Genomic DNA, 21,391 nt, shown 5'->3' with positions numbered 1-21,391 from the left:
AGCGTGCAAGCGCAGTATGGCCAAAACAACTGTTTGGGATCCAATAGCGCTGTCGGCTCGGCTTTCACCCAAATCATATTATATGCGCAAAAGAGCCATAATAATCAATGAGAGCTGCGTGTATACACCCTGTCTGCATTAACAGACGTTTCAAATTGCAGTCAGCTGATTTATTAGCAATCGGATTGAGGATGCCCGTCCAGGCGAAATCGATTTTTCATGATTGTTAATAAATCAGCTGACTGCAATTTGAAACTTCTGTTAATTTCATAACATTGACTTGATCAAATAAACTGGCCCAACATATCCTGTTCTGCTAAAGCAATAGTAATATACAGAAAATCAGTAATCACCTCACTAGCATTATTATGTAAGCGTGGCGTATCACATTATTCAACGGTTTCATGTGTGTGCGCCACGCAAATTCTGTGAAACAACTGCTGCGCATGGATGCACAGGAACAACGTTAGCACAAAGTCTAAAGCCATATTGTAGTTACTTTGCTTCAGGGCAGTCCACGATTTCAGAAAGCCTCTTTATCCGTTGCCATGTCATGAGGATCATGTTGTGACTATTTTGTGTATTTGAAGGGATAAGTTAAGGCTCAAATCACTGTTGATTTGCAATAGATTTCAAAATGATTTAGACATCATTCAATAGTGTACATGCTCAAGTTCAAACAGCGGAACGCGGCCTACAACTAAGCAATAATATAGACGGACATCGAACTTAAAAAAGAAGTTAACCTTGAGCTACTTATACAACAGCACATATTAAGTAAAACACCTATGATCATTTTGTGCCCAAGCAATATACTGTAAATAAGTTCGAAATGTGGTTGCACTTGGTCGTGGCAGTGCTCTTCGCTGCTTTCATGTACAGAAAGTTTAGATCGAAATTGCTGATTGAAGCCATCACTAAACGTTCCGTGTTCATAACAGGCAAGTCTTGCTGTTGTAGCTTAGTGCTATTTTTCATCAGCTATATATTTCTTCTGTAGGATGTGACAGTGGATTTGGGAGGCTGCTGGCAGAGCGCTTGGATGAAATGGTGAGAACAAATGGAACTTTACAATTGAGACTAAACAATTTGTTTCAGGGCGTTCATGTGTACGCTGGGTGCTTGAAACAAGAGTCTGTCGATGGATTGCAACAACAGTGCAGCTCTAAGCTGAAAGCGCTGAAACTTGATATCACCGAACACGATGATGTCGTCAGGGCAGTTAAGTTCGTCCAAGATGACTTAAATGGAAGATGTAGGTTTTGCAACTGCGCATCAAATTTTATTGAATAAATAGGAAATATTTGTTTATGTAGTTTTATGGGATTTAGGCGTTGCAAATTGCTTTTCTGTGATAAAGTGAGTGATGGAATTCAGGTGGTGACTTACAATGATTACCGCATGCCGACGTATGCGAACAGCAAAACTATTTACTTATTCTGCTGTATGTCAATGAATGAAGAAAATATTTGTTTAGCTTGCGGTTTTAATGAGGTAAAACACTGTTGTAAACAGGGGTGCTGGTCCTGACAAGGTTTTTTCAGATCTTTTCTGTCGATCTTGTGTTCTATAACGAGCATCATTGGATGTGCCGAAGTGTATATTGCAATGGCATTGCCGCAGCCACGCCTCTCGATTAATAATTAACCGTATCAATTATGACTTGTCTGTTTATTATGTGTGATGAAATACCATACTGCGTTTGAATCATAATAACTCATATATTCCACAAAACATTTGCAACTTTTTAGTGGAAACTCTCCAAATGCAATTAGTTATTGTTTATGTAAGCTACGTTATGAGTTCTGTTTTGCGTAGCTCTATGGGCGCTTGTCAACAACGCGGGTGTTTTTCCTACTCTGGCTCCATTTGAGTGGACAGTGAAAGATGATGCGGAAAAAGTGTTTTCGGTTAATGTGTTCGGAACTATAGACGTGACGCTCAATTTTTTGCCCTTGATCAAGAGGGGCAAGGAAGGTATATGTTAGTTATATACACCTCTTTTGTTTTTCTGTGTCATCTACCAGTAAAATACATCTACACGAATTTGTGGGATAAAATGTGAAATTCTAACTATAGGATTAAAACTTACTGTTCTGGGAATGAAGCAATTTATACAGAAAATCCTGTCGTGGTTGTAGGTCGCATTGTCAACGTTTCAAGCGCCAGTGGCCGTGTTGCAAATGTTGGAGCCCCATACACCTTTTCCAAGTACGCAGTGGAAGGTCTTTCCGACGCGCTGGCGTAAGTTGCTTCGATATGCAGATATAAGTCTTGTTTAACAAAACGATGGTTCAACAATGCGATGTTAGTAAGTCGAATGATCGCAAACCGATGGCTGACCTCCAAGTAAGGGCCTCGATCGGCAGTGAGGCGATTCTGCCTTGTCATGCGATGGCATAAAATACTTTTGACAAAACAAAATTTTAGCTTGTATCACATTCCCTTTGCACAGATTCGAGTTGGACCCCTTTAACATTACTGTACACGTCATCGAGCCGGGAGCATTTAAAACTCCTTTGCTGGCTGATCCATCTCTTTATCAGGAGGATCTTAAACGACGCTGGAAGCAGATAGACTTTGAAACGCGAAACTCGTACGGCGAAGACTTTCTGCAAGGAAGTAAGTGTGTGAGCAGTGTAGTTTATTCATTGCCCTGGGCAACAAACTTTCCTCCAACCAACACAGAAATCATATTTGCACTTCAAAAAAATTCTACAAAGTTGTAAAGATGCAGAAATGGGTACAAATTTATTGCAGAGCTCAATGCAATTGGAAAATTAAAAACATATGCATCTGAAAAGATTCACCAGGTACCAGATGCTGTGATAAACGCCTTGTTTTCCCAATGCCCAAAAGAGAGATATCCGGTGGGAGATGATGCCACGTATCTATTTATTCCTATGTCCTTCTTGCCTGTATGGTTACAGGTCAGTGATTTTGAAGTGTTTGTGACGTATATATCCCAGTTAATGTTGGTAAACTTACGAGCAATCAGGTTTGCTAAAGATATAATCTTCTGTAACTTACAGTCCTCTCTTTAACAAATAAAAACTTGAAAATATTATGGTCCGAACTAACAGAGATAGTTGCTGAATTTTGTGCCGTATTGTTCTTTCCAGATTTGGCTATGGTCCAAGTTGATCATTCGTGGTGCTACTCGTCCATGCGGCTCGGTCAAGAATCGTTGACATTAAATCATACAACAACAGTGACATTTTACCACTGATTATTCGTTTGCGAAGTGGCATGTTCAAAATCAGTGTTTAGCAAGAATATTAAATAAAACGTAACGCTTTTGTAAATTCGATAATTTCCTCACTAGCATTGCTGTTGAAATGTTTAATCAACGGTGTAATGTATGTGCGGAACGAGAATTCAGCGACACAACTGCTGCGCATCGATGTACAGGAACAGCGCTTTGGTCAAAACCCATGTTGCAGTTACTTTGCTTCAGGGCAGTCGACGATTCAGAAAGCCTTTTTATCCGCTGCCATATCATAAGGATCAAGTTGTGACTATTTTGTGTATTTGATGGGATAAGTTTAGGCTTTTTAAACACCTTAAAAAGGATGGGTAGCTTTCTCCAACTGAAAATTGAACTATGCTTATATAATACCTACTCATGCTTGCGGTTTGAACGAAATAAAACACTGTTGTAAATGAAAGTCGTGCTGGTCCTGACAAGTTTTTTTTTCTAATCTTTTTAAGATCTTGTCTAGCAAAGAGCTTCAGTGAATGTGTTCAAGTGAACGTTGCAATGACATTGCAACCCCGCTTCTCGGTTAATAATTAACTGTATTACCCTTGACGTGTTTGCTGCTTTGCTCAACGCTAACTTTTATTAGGTTTTCGCTATAATAATTCTACCATAAAAGTGACGTATGTTTAGCACAGTGTAGTGGGCCAAAGACTTGCAAAAGGCAATGCAGTACCTAAAAAGACCATAAAGAGGATGGATAGCTTTCTCGACTTGAAAATTGAACTATGCTTAAAATATACCTATTCAGGTTATGCTGTCTCGTGCATGTATGTTTAGCCAGCCATGTGGTTTTGAATACCAATTAAAGTCAAGAGTTCAAATGATCCCCGGACGCCACGTACTCATAACAGGTATGTAAATGTCACATCAAAGAATTATATGCTAAACTTAATATTCTACCCTTTGCAGGGTGTGACAGAGGGTTCGGGTAAGCTCTAGCCAAATCCCTGGACAAGCTGGTGCGAAATTGAAACTGCTGCAAACAAAAAAGATTTCTGTGTAGGGTGTACATGTGTACACCGGTTGCCTGAAATCATCATCGATCGATGCTTTACATCAAAAGTGTAGCTACAAGCTGAAAGCACTGAAACTTGATATTACTAATACAAAACATATCGACGACGCGGCAAAATTTGTTAAAGATGATCTGAATGGAAAAGGTAATTCCAGTGATGGGATTCACCACCGACTAGGGCCTCCTTGGTCGCGGTAACAAATTTCAATCAGGCGACAGGTAGTTGTATTTTTAACACTATGACAAGTACCTACTATTATAGTTAAATCCAGAAAAACGTAAAAGAACTATAGATTTTGAACAAGAAAGTAAAAGCTATGATGCTGGCAAACGTTTCAAACACAACTGTGCCCGTACTTATCATTAGTGCTTTTGCTGAATGGTTGTATTTTGTTCTTAGCACTTTGGGCATTGGTTAACAACGCCGGCGTATGTCCTTCACTGGCCCCGTTTGAATGGACAACGGAAGAGGATTTGCAACAAACATTTGCAGTAAACGTTTTTGGCACAATCAACCTTACATTAAAACTTCTTCCGATGATGAGAAAGGGCAAAGAAGGTGCATGTGGGCCTGAATCAAACTGTGGTATCGGTTCTGAGGTTGTAATTTCAGAAAGTTGTTCTGACAAAATTCTTGTCCTAAGGTTGGTATCACCTATGCCAAATATTCCATATTATTTTTGTTGAAAGGGCGCATAATCAACGTGTCGAGCGTGGCCGGACGTTTGGGCGTGATGCCCAATTCCTACACTTTCTCCAAATACGCCTCACTGATGGATTGATGTTCGTATGCATCAATAACTTACCACAAACAAACTTGCATTTTTTCATTCGCTTGTCACAGATATGGCGTGGAACCATTCAATATTACGTCTCACGCCATTGAACCTGCTGGCTACAAGACATCTTTTGCCAAATCAGATGCAATTATTGAGCGATGGCAAAGACTGGACGCAGCGACTCAAGAAACTTATGGCGAAGAGTACTTGCATGCAAGTGGGTAAAAAACAATTTTTATCGATGAGTCTTTCTGTGTGGTTTAGGGGCACTTTGTTGCTGTGAAATTTTGTAATTAGATGTCGTGCTCACCTAAAGAGCTTAGAACTCACGATATCACCCTAATGAAATTGGATTGCAGGAATTGATGAAATTGGGAAGAACCTCGACTCCTTTTCCGAAAACAATCATGAAGTAACGGATGTCATGGTGCATGCTCATGATTGCTAATAGATCAGCTGACTGCATTTTGAAACGTCTGTTAATTTCATAACATTGACTAGAACAAATAAACTGGCCCAAAATTTTCTGCACTGCTAAAGCAATAGTAATATACAGAAAATCGGTTTATTGTGTAAGCGTGGCGTTTAACACTATTCAACGGTTTCTTGCGTGTGCGCCACGCAAATTCAGTGAAACAACTGCTGCGCATGGATGCACAGGAACAACGTTAGCCCAAAGTCTAAAGCCATATTGTAGTTACTTTGGTTCTGGGCAGTCGACGATATCAGAAAGCCTCTTTATCCGCTGTCATTTCATGAGCATTAAATTGTGACTATTTTGTGTATTTGATGGGATAATTTAGGCCCATACCCAGTTTGTATGCTTGGGCGGCACCACCCATACTCCAGCTAGACAAGTTATAACTAGCAAATGATTAACACAATGTAACTACACATGTTCCTGAAAGGTAGGCGAATTTCTTATGTTAAAGCAATAGTTCAAAATGTTGTTGTACTTGGTCGTGGCAGTGCTTTTCGCTGCTTCCATGTACAGAAAATATAGGTCGAAATTGCTTATTGAAGCCATCACAAAACTTTCCGTGTTCATAACAGGCAAGTCTTACTGTTGTAGCTTAGTGCTAGTTTTCATCAGCTATATATTTCTTCTGTAGGATGTGACAGTGGATTTGGGAGGCTATTGGCAAAGCGCTTGGATGAAATGGTGAGAAAAAACGGAACTATACACTTCAGGTTGAACAATTTTGTATTTTCAGGGTGTTCATGTGTACGCTGGGTGCTTGAAACAAGAGTCGGTCGATGGATTGCAACAACAGTGCAGTTCCAAGCTAAAAGCGCTGAAACTTGATATCACTAAACACGATGATGTCGTCAGGGCAGTTAAGTTCGTTAAAGATGACTTAAATGGTAGAGGTAAGTTGTAATGTCTATATTTAGTATCTTAAAGTATCTAATAGCCTACTACAAATTCAATTTTGCCAAAAGTACGCCATAACCAAGCGACTGGTATTAAGTATACGGCAATTTTTGGTCATTAAACTCAAATTTCATAATTTAGTGTGGGCTTTATATTGCATTGAATGTAGTACTTCCGAGTAATCAAGTAATCATTTCACGTAGCTCTATGGGCGCTTGTCAACAACGCGGGCATTTGCTTGTCTATTGCTCCGTTTGAGTGGATATTGAAAGAGGACGCGGAGAAAGTTTTTTCGGTTAATGTGTTCGGAGCTATAGACGTGACGCTCAATTTTTTGCCTTTAATCAAAAAGGGCAAGGAAGGTATGTTCATTAAGGAAAAGCTCGTTTCTGCATGTCGTTATTGCTTTTGGTATTTAACTGAAAGTTACATATATAACCCTGGGGGTTGTACGATTTGTGTAATTGCCTTAAAAATTGCCACATAGTTGTAAAATCCCCGCTTTATGGCAATTGTCCCAACTTTTATAAGGGTGGAGATGCTTTGAATCTTTGTTGTAGGTCGCATTGTCAACGTTTCAAGCGTCAGTGGTCGTGTGGCGATTGTTGGATCCTCTTACACCCTTTCTAAGTACGCAGTGGAAGGTCTCTCCGACGCGTTAACGTAAGTTTCTTCAGTTAAACAAAAACTTTCGTCTTTTAAGAATATCGGATTTTGTCTTGTGACTTAAGTAAAATTATTATAAAGATCCGCCAAAGTGATTTCGATACGATAGCTGTGTAAGAACCTGCGCATGTGTGGAGATCGTGCATTGTCATACCATAGCATGAAACACATGTCTTGTTACAGAGGCTTACTGAATTAAATAAATTTTAGCCTACTTTCCATACTTTTGTATGTTCTATAACAGGGATTCGACAGGCTTTAAAATAACTGCAAAGTTTATATGAACTTGTGATAATTAAGTAATAAATTTTATAAAATAATAGAGATAGAACTTCTACGTGTGTATGAAGACAATCTAGCTAATGCATAGCCTATCACGATGTTTTTTTGCGCAGATTTGAGTTAGAACCATTTAACATTTCGGTCCATGTAATCGAGCCTGGACCTTACAAAACTCACATCGCTGAATCAACTCAGTACCAAGAGGATGTTAAAAGACGCTGGAAACAATTAGACTTTGAAACTAGGAACTCGTACGGCGACGATTTTCTCCAAGGAAGTAAGTGTGTCGTAAACTTGCAATTACTTATGATTTGAGAAGAATTCTAATTGAGGATTTTTGTTTCTTTTGATTGGCCATTCCCTGGTTAAACTGCATCAGAATGTCCGTCGGGTGTTTTTACCCCTAACATGCAGAAATATCGCATTTACGCTTTGCTAAACATACATAAACTTTGACCCCAAAACAAAAAGGTTTGCCAATGCCTTCCAGGGCTCAATGAAATTCAAGAACTGGACACATGGGCACCTGACAAGATTCACCAGGTACCAGATGCTATAATACACGCTTTATTTGCTAAATTCCCGAAAGAGAGATACCCGGTTGGAGATGTGGCCTCGTATCTGTTAATTCCTTTATCTTTCTTTCCTGTGTGGTTTCAGGTCAGTGATATTGAAGTATTTGTGAACAATTTTTATACAATCCATTTAAATGAATGCTTCAAGTTTAGTTAAAAAGGGTTGTTGCCATTTGCAAAGTAAACATTAGGCACTAATGCCAAAAGGTACCAATTTATGCAAACAGGTATTATCGACGTGCAATGCCAACACCTGTTTATACAACCTAAACATGCGTAGTTGTAATCGCGCAGATAAGAATCGAAGGTGGGAACCTTCTACGACATAATATTATTCACTTCATTATAAGAAAACGATACATGATCATTCTAGTCTAATGGTTTACCGTCTTCCCCACAGATGCGGGTGTGGTCGAAGTTGGACAGTTTTGGTGGAAAGCGACCCATTCCATGCGGGTCTGTCAAGAATCGTTAACGCCCAATCATTTGAGGATTGGACTTGACTGTTTTAAAATTAAGGAAGCGATTGAATGCATTGTACATTGCTGCGCATCATGAATGATAAATACAGCATCATCATCACAATTCCTGAGTTGGCCACATTTGATTCGCCGATGTCGGTTAGAGAGGCATGACAACGAGCTCGGCGGGTAAAGACCACTCTCGCAATCATAAACCGATGAACTGGAATGTACCTAAGCACAATCAAGATCTCTGTTACACACGCCGACGGTGTTAATTTAGCAGATAGTTTGGAAATGTTTTACAAAATATAGTGGTCAGGATAACTTGGGTTCGGCTTATTGTTACCAAGTCGCCCGTCCCCATCGCAAAACTTTTTTTGTTATTTACCAAATCGGGATTCAAATTCAGTCAACCCAGGCGACGAGTGCCGATAAAGTTTACCGTTTCGTGTAAGGGTCGAGCGCCTTCGCCGATGTTTCCCTATCTGGGTGTTTCGTTATAGGACATGCGTGACGTCAGAGTGGAGCGTCATGACTTGGACTTGCTTGCATGTATTTTTGTAACTGTTTGATTTTGTTGATAATTTAAAGAACGAGTTGCGAAGATTTCTGAACGAAAGGATGAGAAAAGTGAGATAGAAAAATTGACCAAATTTCTACCAAGACGAACACACACCTAATTGATCAACTGTGTGGAGCAATGCGACAAAAGTAGTCATGTGATAATGAACTTACATTAATTGTACAGCAAACAACTAAATTGCACACGAAAAACATGTGGTGTATTCGCTCGTTAGTTAAAGTGGATATGATAGTGAAGCGAATTTATTCCATATCGTTCGAACACAGTGAGCGACTGGGCGATTAAATCCTTCGCGCTCCTCATGTACAAAAAACGGAATGAGCAATTGGGCGAATTCAGAAAATCCTAAATTGATCAAATAAACTGGCTAAAAATTTCCTTCAATACTAAAGCAATAGTAATGTACAGAAAATCGCTAATCATCTCACTAGAGTTATTATGTAACGTTTCACATTAATCAACGGTTTCCTGTGCGTGCGTCACGGAAATTCAGTAAAACAACTGCTGTGCATGTATGCACACCAACAACGCTAGCACAAAGTCAATGGCCATATTGTAGTTACTTTGGTTCTGGGCAGTCGACGATATCAGAAAGCCTCTTTATCCGCTGTCATTTCATGAGCATCAAATTGTGACTATTTTGTGTATTTGAAGGGATAAGTTGAGGCTCAAATCACTGTTGATTTACAATAGATTTCAAAATGATTTAGACATCATTCAATAGTGTACATGCTCAAGTTCAAACAGCGGAAAGCGGCCTACAAATATGCAATAATATAGACGGACAACGAACTTAAAAAAGAAGTTGCCCTTGAGCTGCTTATACAACAGCACATATTAAGTAAAACACCGATGATTATTTTGTACCCAAGCAATATACTGTATAAATTGGTTCGAAATGTGGTTGTTCTTGGTCGTGGCAGTGCTTTTCGCTGCTTTCATGTACAGAAAGTTTAGATCGAAATTGCTGATTGAAGCCATCACTAAACGTTCCGTGTTCATAACAGGCAAGTCTTGCTGTTGCAGCTTGGTGCTATTTTTCATCAGTTATATATTTCTTCTGTAGGATGTGACAGTGGATTTGGGAGGCTGCTGGCAGAGCGCTTGGATGAAATGGTGAGAAAAAATGGAACTGTACAATTGAGACTAAACAATTTGTTTCAGGGCGTTCATGTGTACGCTGGGTGCTTGAAACAAGGGTCTGTCGATGGATTGCAACAACAGTGCAGTTCCAAGCTGAAAGCGCTGAAACTTGATGTCACCGAACACGATGATGTCGTCAGGGCAGTTAAGTTCGTCAAAGATGACTTAAATGGTAGAGGTAAGTTGTAATGTCTATATTTAGTAGGTGAAAGTATCTAAAAGCCTACTACAAATTCAATTTTGCCAAAAGTACGCCATGACCAAGCGATAGGTATTAAGTATACGGCAATTTTTGGTCAATAAACTCAAATTTCATAAATTAGTGTGGGTTTTATATTGCTTTGAATGTGGTACCTTTGAGTAATCAAGTATTCGTTTCGCGTAGCTCTATGGGCGCTTGTCAACAACGCGGGTATTTGCTTGTCTCTTGCTCCGTTTGAGTGGATGTTGAAAGAGGACGCGGAGAAAGTTTTTTCGGTTAATGTGTTCGGAGCTATAGATGTGACGCTCAATTTTTTGCCTTTAATCAAAAAGGGCAATGAAGGTATGTTCATTCATGAAAACCACGTTTCTCCATGTCGTTACATTGCTTTTAGTATATTTTACCAAAAGTTACATACATAAACCTGGGTGTCGTACGATTTGTGCAATTACCCTAAAAATTGCCACTTAGTTGTAAAATCCCCGCTTTATGGCAATCCCCAAACGTTTATAAGGGTGGAGATGCTTTGAATCTTTGTTGTAGGTCGCATTGTCAACGTTTCAAGCATCAGTGGCCGTGTTGGGTTTGTTGGATCCTCTTACACTTTTTCGAAGTACGCAGTGGAAGGTCTCTCCGACGCGTTATCGTAAGTTTCTTCAGTTAAACAAAAACTTCTGTCTATATAGAATATCGGATTTTGTCTCGTGCCTTAAGTAAAATAATTACAAAGGTCTGCCAAAATGATTTCGATACGATAGCTGTGATCGCCAAGTAAGGGCCTGCGCATGTATGGAGATCGTGCATTGTCATGTCATGGCATGAAACACCCGCCTTGTTATAGAGGCTTACTGATTTAAATACATTTTAGCCTACTTTCCATACCTTTTGTATGTTTTATAACAGAGATTCGACAGGCTTCAAAATAACTGCAAAGTTTATGTGAACTTCTGATAAACCAAGTGATGAATTTTATAAAATAATATAGAAAGAACTTCTACATATACATGAAGACAATTTAACTAACACATAGCCTACGATGTATTGTTGCGCAGATTTGATTTAGAGCCATTTAACATTTCGGTCCATGTAATCGAGCCTGGACCTTACAAAACTCCCATCGCTGATTCCGATAAGTTGGAAGAGGATGTCAACGGGCGCTGGAAACGATTAGACTTTGAAACTCGAAACTCGTACGGCGACGATTTTCTCAAAGGAAGTAAGTGTATCGAGTCCCAAGTGTAAATTTCCAATTACTTGTGATTTGAGAAGTCTGATTGACGATTTTTGTTTCTTTTGATTTGCCATTCACCTGGTTAAACTGCATCAGAATGTCCGTTGGGTGTTTTTACCCCTAACGTGCAGAAATATCGCATTTGCGCTTTGCTAAACATGCATAAACTTTGACCAAAAACAAAACGTTTTGCCAATTTTGCTTTCCAGAGCTCAATAAAATTCAAGGACTGGACACATTTGCATCTGACAAGATTCACCAGGTACCAGATGCTATTATACACGCTTTATTAGCTAAATTCCCGAAAGAGAGATACCCGGTTGGAGATGTGGCCTCGTATCTGTTAATTCCTTTATCTTTCTTTCCTGTATGGTTTCAGGTCAGTGATATTGAAGTATTTGTAAACAATTTTTTTTCCAATCCATTTTAATGAATGCTTCAAGTTTAGTTAAAAAGGGGTCGTTGCCTTTTGCAAAGTAAACATTAGGCACTAATGCCAAAAGGTACCAATTTATGCAAACAGGTATTATCGACGTGCAATGCCAACACCTGTTTATACAACCTAAACATGCGTAGTTGTAATCGCGCAGATAAGATTCGAAGGTGGGAACCTTTTACGACATAATATTATTCACTTCATTATGAGAAAACGATACATGATCATTCTAGTCTAATGGTTTACCGTCTTCCCCACAGATGCGGGTGTGGTCGAAGTTGAACAGTTTTGGTGGAAAGCAACCCATTCCATGCGGGTCTGTCAAGAATCGTTAACGCCCAATCTGTTTTAAAATTAAGGAAGCGATTGAATGCATTGTGCATTGCTGCGCATCATGAATGATAAATACAGCATCATCATCACAATTCTTCAGTTGGCTACATTTGATTCGCCGATGTCGGTTAGAGAGGCATGACAACGAGCTCGGCGGGTAAAGACCACTCTCGCAATCATAAAACGATGAACTGGAACGTACCTAAGCACAATCAAGATCTCTGTTACACACGCCGACGGTGTTAATTTAGCAGATAGTTTGGAAATGTTTTACAAAATATAGTGGTCAGGATAACTTGGGTTCGGCTTATTGTTACCAAGTCGCCCGTCCCCATCGAAAAACTTTTTTTTGTTTTTTACCAAATCGGGGTTCAAATTCAGTCAACCCAGGAGACGAGTGCCGATAAAATTTACCGTTTCGTGTAAGGGTCGAGCGCCTTCGCCGATGTTTCCCTATCTGGGTGTTTCGTTATAGGACATGCGTGACGTCAGAGTGGAGCGTCATGACTTGGACTTACTTGCATGTATTTTTGTAACTGTTTGATTTTGTTGATAATTTAAAGAACGAGTTGCGAAGATTTCTGAACGAAAGGATGTGAAAAGTGAGATAGAAAAATTGACCAAATTTCTACCAAGACGAACACACACCTAATTGATCAACTGTGTGGAGCAATGCGACAAAAGTAGTCATGTAATAATGAACTTACATTAATTGTACAGCAAACAACTAAATTGCACACGAAAAACATGTGGTGTATTCGCTCGTTAGTTAAAGTGGATATGATAGTGAAGCGAATTTATTCCATATCGTTCGAACACAGTGAGCGACTGGGCGATTAAATCCTTCGCGCTCCTCATATGCAAAAAACGGAATGAGCAATTGAGCGAATTCAGAAAATCCTATATTGATCAAATAAACTGGCTAAAAATTTCCTGCAATACTAAAGCAATAGTAATGTACAGAAAATCGCGAATCATCTCACTAGAGTTATTATGTAACCTTGACGTTTCACATAAATCAACGGTTTCCTGTGCGTGCGTCACGGAAATTCAGTAAAACAACTGCTGTGCATGTATGCACACCAACAACGCTAGCACAAAGTCAATGGCCATATTGTAGTTACTTTGGTTCTGGGCAGTCGACGATATCAGAAAGCCTCTTTATCCGCTGTCATTTCATGAGCATCAAATTGTGACTATTTTGTGTATTTGATGGGATAATTTAGGCCCATACCCAGTTTGTATGCTTGGGCGGCACCACCCATACTCCAGCTAGACAAGTTATAGCTAGCAAATGATTAACACAATGTAACTACACATGTTCCTGAAAGGTAGGCGAATTTCTTATGTTAAAGCAATAGTTCAAAATGTTGTTGTACTTGGTCGTGGCAGTGCTTTTCGCTGCTTTCATGTACAGAAAATATAGGTCGAAATTGCTTATTGAAGCCATCACAAAACGTTCCGTGTTCATAACAGGCAAGTCTTGCTGTTGTAGCTTATTGCTATTTTTCATCAGGTATATATTTCTTCTGTAGGATGTGACAGTGGATTTGGGAGGCTATTGGCAAAGCGCTTGGATGAAATGGTGAGAAAAAACGGAATTATACACTTCAGGTTGAACAATTTTGTATTTTCAGGGCGTTCATGTTTACGCTGGGTGCTTGAAACAAGAGTCGGTCGATGGATTGCAACAACAGTGCAGTTCCAAACTAAAAGCGCTGAAACTTGATATCACTAAACACGATGATGTCGCCAGGGCAGTTAAGTTCGTTAAAGATGACTTAAATGGTAGAGGTAAGTTGTAATGTCTATATTTAGTATCTTAAAGTATCTAAAGGCCTACTACAAATTCAATTTTGCCAAAAGTACGCCATAACCAAGCGACTGGTATTAAGTATACGGCAATTTTTGGTCATTAAACTCAAATTTCATAATTTAGTGTGGGCTTTATATTGCATTGAATGTAGTACTTCCGAGTAATCAAGTAATCATTTCACGTAGCTCTATGGGCGCTTGTCAACAACGCGGGCATTTGCTTGTCTATTGCTCCGTTTGAGTGGATATTGAAAGAGGACGCGGAGAAAGTTTTTTCGGTTAATGTGTTCGGGGCTATAGACGTGACGCTCAATTTTTTGCCTTTAATCAAAAAGGGCAAGGAAGGTATGTTCATTAAGGAAAAGCTCGTTTCTGCATGTCGTTATTGCTTTTGGTATTTAACTGAAAGTTACATATATAACCCTGGGGGTTGTACGATTTGTGTAATTGCCTTAAAAATTGCCACTTAGTTGTAAAATCCCCGCTTTATGGCAATTGTCCCAACTTTTATAAGGGTGGAGATGCTTTGAATCTTTGTTGTAGGTCGCATTGTCAACGTTTCAAGCGTCAGTGGTCGTGTGGCGATTGTTGGATCCTCTTACACCCTTTCTAAGTACGCAGTGGAAGGTCTCTCCGACGCGTTAACGTAAGTTCCTTCAGTTAAACAAAAACTTTTGTCTTTTAAGAATATCGGATTTTGTCTTGTGACTTAAGTAAAATTATTATAAAGATCCGCCAAAGTGATTTCGATACGATAGCTGTGTAAGAACCTGCGCATGTGTGGAGATCGTGCATTGTCATACCATAGCATGAAACACATGTCTTGTTACAGAGGCTTACTGAATTAAATAAATTTTAGCCTACTTTCCATACTTTTGTATGTTCTATAACAGGGATTCGACAGGCTTTAAAATAACTGCAAAGTTTATATGAACTTGTGATAATTAAGTAATAAATTTTATAAAATAATAGAGATAGAACTTCTACATGTGTATGAAGACAATCTAGCTAATGCATAGCCTATCACGATGTTTTTTTGCGCAGATTTGAGTTAGAACCATTTAACATTTCGGTCCATGTAATCGAGCCTGGACCTTACAAAACTCACATCGCTGAATCAACTCAGTACCAAGAGGATGTTAAAAGACGCTGGAAACAATTAGACTTTGAAACTAAAAACTCGTACGGCGACGATTTTCTCCAAGGAAGTAAGTGTGTCGTAAACTTGCAATTACTTATGATTTGAGAAGAAGTCTAATTGAGGATTTTTGTTTCTTTTGATTTGCCATTCCCTGGTTAAACTGCATCAGAATGTCTTTCGGGTGTTTTTACCCCTAACATGCAGAAATATCGCATTTACGCTTTGCTAAACATACATAAACTTTGACCCCAAAACAAAAAGGTTTGCCAATGCCTTCCAGAGCTCAATGAAATTCAAGAACTGGACACATGGGCATCTGACAAGATTCACCAGGTACCAGATGCTATAATACACGCTTTATTTGCTAAATTCCCGAAAGAGAGATACCCGGTTGGAGATGTGGCCTCGTATCTGATAATTCCTTTATCTTTCTTTCCTGTATGGTTTCAGGTCAGTGATATTGAAGTATTTGTGAACAATTTTTATACAATCTATTTACATGAACGCTTCAAGTATAGTAAAAACATGGTCGTTGCCTTTTGCAAAGTAAACGTTAGGGACTAATGCCAAAAGTTACCAATTTATGCAAACAGGTATTATCGACGTGAAATGCCAACACCTGTTTATACAACCTAAACATGCGTAGTTGTAATCGCGCAGATAAGAATCGAAGGTGGGAACCTTCTACGACATAATATTATTCACCACATTATAAGAAAACGATACATGATCATTCTAGTCTAATGGTTTACCGTCTTCCCCACAGATGCGGGTTTGGTCGAAGTTGGACAGTTTTGGTGGAAAGCGACCCATTCCATGCGGGTCTGTCAAGAATCGTTAATGCCCAATCATTCGAGGATTGAACTTGACTTTTTTTAATTATGGAAGCGATTGAATGCATTGTACATTGCTGCGCATCATGAATGATAAATACAGCATCATCATCACAATTCTTTAGTTTGCTACATTTGATTCGCCGATGTCGGTTAGAGAGGCATGACAACGAGCTCGGCGGGTAAAGACCACTCTCGCAATCATAAAACGATGAACTGGGACGTACCTAAGCACAATCAAGATCTCTGTTACACACGCCGACGGTGTTAATTTAATAGATAGTTTGGAAATGTTTTACAAAATATAGTGGTCAGGATAACTTGGGTTCGGCTTATTGTTACCAAGTCGCCCGTCCCCATAGCAACATTTTTTTTTGTTATTTACCAAATCGGGATTCAAATTCAGTCAACCCAGGCGACGAGTGCCGATAAAGTTTACCGTTTCGTGTAAGGGTCGAGCGCCTTCGCCGATGTTTCCCTATCTGGGTGTTTCGCATTGGACATGCGTGACGTCAGAGTGTAGCGTCATGACTTGGACTTGCTTGCATGTATTTTTGTAACTGTTTGATTTTGTTGATAATTTAAAGAACGAGTTGCGAAGATTTCTGAACGAAAGGATGAGAAAAGTGACATAGAAAAATTGACAAAATTTCTACCGAGACAAACACACACCTAATTGATCAACTGTGTGGAGCAATGCGACGAAAGTAGTCATGTAATAATGAACTTACATTAATTGTATAGCAAAGAACTAAAACATATGGTGTTCGTTCGTTATTTGAAGTGGATATGAAAGCGAAGCGAATTTATTCCATATAGTTCGACCACAGTGAGCGAATGGGCGATTAAATGCTCCGCGCTCATAATGTGCAAAAAACGGAAGCAGCAATTGAGCGAATTCAAAATATCCTAAATTGTTCAAATAAAGACTGGTTTCTTAATTTTTTCAGAATCTGGTTGGCATTGTATTCTATCAGCGACACCAATTTTCTGTTTTGATATTAAGTCAATGTTATGAAACTACCATAAGTTTGAATGAGAGCTGCAGACAGGGTGTATACACGCACTGTTTCGACCTGTAAGGTCTCATCAGTGCAGCTGTTGATGTGGCACTGTGCTAGCTGGTAGACTAGCAGGCACATAGATTTCCACTTTGTGGTACCTTTCGGTCAATCGTCGATATGTTGGGTACCACACTAGGTACCAATCAACACAGACGAACCACGTGGAGCGCACTATATGGCCAAAACAACTGTTTGGGATCCAATAGCTCTATCGGCTCGGCTTTCACCCAAATCATATTATATGCGCAAAAGAGCCATAATAATCAATGAGAGCTGCAGACAGGGTGTATACACGCACTGTTTCGACCTGTAAGGTCTCATCAGTGCAGCTGTTGATGTGGCACTGTGCTAGCTGGTAGACTAGCAGGCACACAGATTTCCACTTTGTGGTACCTTTCGGTCAATCGTCGTTATGTTGGGTACCAAACTAGGTGCCAATCAACACAGACGAACCACGTGGAGCGCACTATGGCCAAAACAACTGTTTGGGATCCAATAACGCTATCGGCTCGGCTTTCACCCAAATCATATTATATGCGCAAAAGAGCCATAATAATCAATGAGAGCTGCAGACAGGGTGTATCAAAATTGTTGATTGAAGCCATCACTAAACGTTCCGTGTTCATAACAGGCAAGTCTTGCTGTTGTAGCTTAGTGCTATTTTTCATCAGCTATATATTTCTTATGTAGGATGCGACAGTGGATTTGGGAGGCTGCTGGCAGAGCGCTTGGATGAAATGGTGAGAACAAATGGAACTGTACAATTGAGACTAAACAATATGTTTCAGGGCGTTCATGTGTACGCTGGGTGCTTGAAACAAGAGTCTGTCGATGGATTGCAACAACAGTGCAGTTCTAAGCTGAAAGCGCTGAAACTTGATATCACCGAACACGATGATGTCGTCAGGGCAGTTAAGTTCGTCAAAGATGACTTAAATGGAAGATGTAGGTTTTGCAACTGCGCATCAAATTTTATTAAATAAATAGGAAATATTTGTTTATATAGTTTTATGGGATTTAGGCGTTGCAAATTGCTTTTCTGTGATAAAGTGAGTGATGGAATTCAGGTGGTGGTTTACAATGATTACCGCATGCCGACGTATGCGAACAGCAAAACTATTTACTTTTTCTGCTGTATGTCAATGAATGAAGAAAATATTTGTTTAGCTTGCGGTTTTAATGAGGTAAAACACTGTTGTAAACAGGGGTGCTGGTCCTGACAATGTTTTTTCAGATCTTTTCTGTCGATCTTGTGTTCTATAACGAGCATCATTGAATGTGCCGAAGTGTATATTGCAATGGCATTGCCGCAGCCACGCCTCTCGATTAATAATTAACCGTATCAATTATGACTTGTCTGTTTATTATGTGTGATGAAATACCATACTGCGTTTGAATCATAATAACTCATATATTCCACAAAACATTTGCAACTTTTTAGTGTAAACTCTCCAAATGCAATTAGTTATTGTTTATGTAAGCTACGTTATGAGTTCTGTTTTGCGTAGCTCTATGGGCGCTTGTCAACAACGCGGGTGTTTTTCCTACTCTGGCTCCATTTGAGTGGACAGTGAAAGATGATGCGGAAAAAGTGTTTTCGGTTAATGTGTTCGGAACTATAGACGTGACGCTCAATTTTTTGCCCTTGATCAAGAGGGGCAGGGAAGGTATATGTTAGTTATATACACCTCTTTTGTTTTTCTGTGTCATCTACCAGTAAAATACATCTACACGAATTTGTGGGATAAAATGTGAAATTCTAACTATAGGATTAAAACTTACTGTTCTGGGAATGAAGCAATTTATACAGAAAATCCTGTCGTGGTTGTAGGTCGCATTGTCAACGTTTCAAGCGCCAGTGGCCGTGTTGCAAATGTTGGAGCCCCATACACCTTTTCCAAGTACGCAGTGGAAGGTCTTTCCGACGCGCTGGCGTAAGTTGCTTCGATATGCAGATATAAGTCTTGTTTAACAAAACGATGGTTCAACAATGCGATGTTAGTAAGTCGAATGATCGCAAACCGATGGCTGACCTCCAAGTAAGGGCCTCGATCGGCAGTGAGGCGATTCTGCCTTGTCATGCGATGGCATAAAATACTTTTGACAAAACAAAATTTTAGCTTGTATCACATTCCCTTTGCACAGATTCGAGTTGGACCCCTTTAACATTACTGTACACGTCATCGAGCCGGGAGCATTTAAAACTCCTTTGCTGGCTGATCCATCTCTTTATCAGGAGGATCTTAAACGACGCTGGAAGCAGATAGACTTTGAAACGCGAAACTCGTACGGCGAAGACTTTCTGCAAGGAAGTAAGTGTGTGAGCAGTGTAGTTTATTCATTGCCCTGGGCAACAAACTTTCCTCCAACCAACACAGAAATTTTATTTGCACTTCAAAAAAATTCTACAAAGTTGTAAAGATGCAGAAATGGGTACAAATTTATTGCAGAGCTCAATGCAATTGGAAAATTAAAAACATATGCATCTGAAAAGATTCACCAGGTACCAGATGCTGTGATAAACGCCTTGTTTTCCCAATGCCCAAAAGAGAGATATCCGGTGGGAGATGATGCCACGTATCTATTTATTCCTATGTCCTTCTTGCCTGTATGGTTACAGGTCAGTGATTTTGAAGTGTTTGTGACGTATATATCCCAGTTAATGTTGGTAAACTTACGAGCAATCAGGTTTGCTAAAGATATAATCTTCTGTAACTTACAGTCCTCTCTTTAACAAATAAAAACTTGAAAATATTATGGTCCGAACTAACAGAGATAGTTGCTGAATTTTGTGCCGTATTGTTCTTTCCAGATTTGGCTATGGTCCAAGTTGATCATTCGTGGTGCTACTCGTCCATGCGGCTCGGTCAAGAATCGTTGACATTAAATCATACAACAACAGTGACATTTTACCACTGATTATTCGTTTGCGAAGTGGCATGTTCAAAATCAGTGTTTAGCAAGAATATTAAATAAAACGTAACGCTTTTGTAAATTCGATAATTTCCTCACTAGCATTGCTGTTGAAATGTTTAATCAACGGTGTAATGTATGTGCGGAACGAGAATTCAGCGACACAACTGCTGCGCATCGATGTACAGGAACAGCGCTTTGGTCAAAACCCATGTTGCAGTTACTTTGCTTCAGGGCAGTCGACGATTCAGAAAGCCTTTTTATCCGCTGCCATATCATAAGGATCAAGTTGTGACTATTTTGTGTATTTGATGGGATAAGTTTAGGCTTTTTAAACACCTTAAAAAGGATGGGTAGCTTTCTCCAACTGAAAATTGAACTATGCTTATATAATACCTACTCATGCTTGCGGTTTGAACGAAATAAAACACTGTTGTAAATGAAAGTCGTGCTGGTCCTGACAAGTTTTTTTTTCTAATCTTTTTAAGATCTTGTCTAGCAAAGAGCTTCAGTGAATGTGTTCAAGTGAACGTTGCAATGACATTGCAACCCCGCTTCTCGGTTAATAATTAACTGTATTACCCTTGACGTGTTTGCTGCTTTGCTCAACGCTAACTTTTATTAGGTTTTCGCTATAATAATTCTACCATAAAAGTGACGTATGTTTAGCACAGTGTAGTGGGCCAAAGACTTGCAAAAGGCAATGCAGTACCTAAAAAGACCATAAAGAGGATGGATAGCTTTCTCGACTTGAAAATTGAACTATGCTTAAAATATACCTATTCAGGTTATGCTGTCTCGTGCATGTATGTTTAGCCAGCCATGTGGTTTTGAATACCAATTAAAGTCAAGAGTTCAAATGATCCCCGGACGCCACGTACTCATAACAGGTATGTAAATGTCACATCAAAGAATTATATGCTAAACTTAATATTCTACCCTTTGCAGGGTGTGACAGAGGGTTCGGGTAAGCTCTAGCCAAATCCCTGGACAAGCTGGTGCGAAATTGAAACTGCTGCAAACAAAAAAGATTTCTGTGTAGGGTGTACATGTGTACACCGGTTGCCTGAAATCATCATCGATCGATGCTTTACATCAAAAGTGTAGCTACAAGCTGAAAGCACTGAAACTTGATATTACATATACAAAGCATATCGACGACGCGGCAAAGTTTGTTTAAGATGATCTGAATGGAAAAGGTAATTCCAGTGATGGGATTCAAATATTTTACCATTCGGCTAAATCCCACCACTGACTAGTGCCACCTTGGTCGCGGTAA

General features: G+C 39.5%; 5 protein-coding genes across 5 annotated transcripts; all 5 read left to right on the top strand.

The window, feature by feature from the left end:
• Positions 1-832: 832 nt before the first annotated feature.
• Positions 833-3,248, top strand: LOC145897886 (short-chain dehydrogenase/reductase family 9C member 7-like). Its single transcript, XM_082986342.1, has 8 exons — positions 833-941; positions 1,001-1,050; positions 1,099-1,255; positions 1,804-1,977; positions 2,142-2,244; positions 2,456-2,622; positions 2,761-2,930; positions 3,123-3,248. Exons 1-8 carry the CDS (start codon positions 833-835, stop codon positions 3,189-3,191), a joined length of 999 nt encoding a protein of 332 aa, XP_082842468.1. The 3' UTR covers positions 3,192-3,248.
• Positions 3,249-4,516: 1,268 nt separating this feature from the next.
• On the top strand, positions 4,517-5,504 carry LOC145897885 (short-chain dehydrogenase/reductase family 9C member 7-like). The gene is made up of 4 exons (XM_082986341.1): positions 4,517-4,523; positions 4,678-4,921; positions 5,122-5,273; positions 5,416-5,504. Exons 1-4 carry the CDS (start codon positions 4,517-4,519, stop codon positions 5,502-5,504), a joined length of 492 nt encoding a protein of 163 aa, XP_082842467.1.
• A 496-nt stretch (positions 5,505-6,000) lies between these two features.
• Positions 6,001-8,429, top strand: LOC145897884 (short-chain dehydrogenase/reductase family 9C member 7-like). Its single transcript, XM_082986340.1, has 8 exons — positions 6,001-6,109; positions 6,169-6,218; positions 6,271-6,427; positions 6,635-6,793; positions 6,992-7,094; positions 7,493-7,656; positions 7,870-8,039; positions 8,355-8,429. The coding sequence occupies exons 1-8, from the start codon at positions 6,001-6,003 to the stop codon at positions 8,427-8,429; spliced, it is 987 nt and encodes a 328-aa protein (XP_082842466.1).
• A 1,470-nt stretch (positions 8,430-9,899) lies between these two features.
• On the top strand, positions 9,900-12,348 carry LOC145897883 (short-chain dehydrogenase/reductase family 9C member 7-like). Its single transcript, XM_082986339.1, has 8 exons — positions 9,900-10,008; positions 10,068-10,117; positions 10,166-10,322; positions 10,530-10,688; positions 10,890-10,992; positions 11,399-11,562; positions 11,787-11,956; positions 12,274-12,348. Exons 1-8 carry the CDS (start codon positions 9,900-9,902, stop codon positions 12,346-12,348), a joined length of 987 nt encoding a protein of 328 aa, XP_082842465.1.
• A 1,365-nt stretch (positions 12,349-13,713) lies between these two features.
• On the top strand, positions 13,714-20,137 carry LOC145897881 (3beta-hydroxysteroid dehydrogenase dhs-16-like). The gene is made up of 15 exons (XM_082986335.1): positions 13,714-13,822; positions 13,882-13,931; positions 13,984-14,140; positions 14,348-14,506; positions 14,705-14,807; positions 15,206-15,369; positions 15,583-15,752; positions 16,069-16,138; positions 17,890-17,939; positions 17,988-18,144; positions 18,708-18,866; positions 19,031-19,133; positions 19,345-19,511; positions 19,650-19,819; positions 20,012-20,137. The coding sequence occupies exons 1-15, from the start codon at positions 13,714-13,716 to the stop codon at positions 20,078-20,080; spliced, it is 1,857 nt and encodes a 618-aa protein (XP_082842461.1). The 3' UTR covers positions 20,081-20,137.
• The last annotated feature ends 1,254 nt before the right edge of the window (positions 20,138-21,391 follow it).

Source organism: Ascidia mentula, chromosome 4 (genome assembly GCF_947561715.1).
Source record: "Ascidia mentula chromosome 4, kaAscMent1.1, whole genome shotgun sequence".
NCBI lineage: Eukaryota > Metazoa > Chordata > Ascidiacea > Phlebobranchia > Ascidiidae > Ascidia > Ascidia mentula.
This window is presented reverse-complemented; position numbering and strand designations above follow the sequence as displayed.

Bases quoted from the DNA above. Each gene is read 5' to 3' on its own strand.
- LOC145897886 (XM_082986342.1), top strand. From the start codon at position 833: ATGTGGTTGCACTTGGTCGTGGCAGTGCTCTTCGCTGCTTTCATGTAC. The intron at 2,623-2,760 runs GTAAGTGTGTGA...AATTTATTGCAG, and splicing joins CGAAGACTTTCTGCAAGGAA to AGCTCAATGCAATTGGAAAA. The intron at 2,931-3,122 runs GTCAGTGATTTT...TGTTCTTTCCAG, and splicing joins TCTTGCCTGTATGGTTACAG to ATTTGGCTATGGTCCAAGTT.
- LOC145897881 (XM_082986335.1), top strand. From the start codon at position 13,714: ATGTTGTTGTACTTGGTCGTGGCAGTGCTTTTCGCTGCTTTCATGTAC. The intron at 19,134-19,344 runs GTAAGTTGCTTC...CCCTTTGCACAG, and splicing joins GGTCTTTCCGACGCGCTGGC to ATTCGAGTTGGACCCCTTTA. The intron at 19,512-19,649 runs GTAAGTGTGTGA...AATTTATTGCAG, and splicing joins CGAAGACTTTCTGCAAGGAA to AGCTCAATGCAATTGGAAAA.
- LOC145897883 (XM_082986339.1), top strand. From the start codon at position 9,900: ATGTGGTTGTTCTTGGTCGTGGCAGTGCTTTTCGCTGCTTTCATGTAC. The intron at 10,323-10,529 runs GTAAGTTGTAAT...CGTTTCGCGTAG, and splicing joins AGATGACTTAAATGGTAGAG to CTCTATGGGCGCTTGTCAAC. The intron at 11,957-12,273 runs GTCAGTGATATT...TCTTCCCCACAG, and splicing joins TCTTTCCTGTATGGTTTCAG to ATGCGGGTGTGGTCGAAGTT.
- LOC145897885 (XM_082986341.1), top strand. The intron at 4,922-5,121 runs GTTGGTATCACC...CGCTTGTCACAG, and splicing joins GACAAAATTCTTGTCCTAAG to ATATGGCGTGGAACCATTCA. The intron at 5,274-5,415 runs GTGGGTAAAAAA...ATTGGATTGCAG, and splicing joins CGAAGAGTACTTGCATGCAA to GAATTGATGAAATTGGGAAG.
- LOC145897884 (XM_082986340.1), top strand. From the start codon at position 6,001: ATGTTGTTGTACTTGGTCGTGGCAGTGCTTTTCGCTGCTTCCATGTAC. The intron at 6,794-6,991 runs GTATGTTCATTA...TCTTTGTTGTAG, and splicing joins AATCAAAAAGGGCAAGGAAG to GTCGCATTGTCAACGTTTCA. The intron at 8,040-8,354 runs GTCAGTGATATT...TCTTCCCCACAG, and splicing joins TCTTTCCTGTGTGGTTTCAG to ATGCGGGTGTGGTCGAAGTT.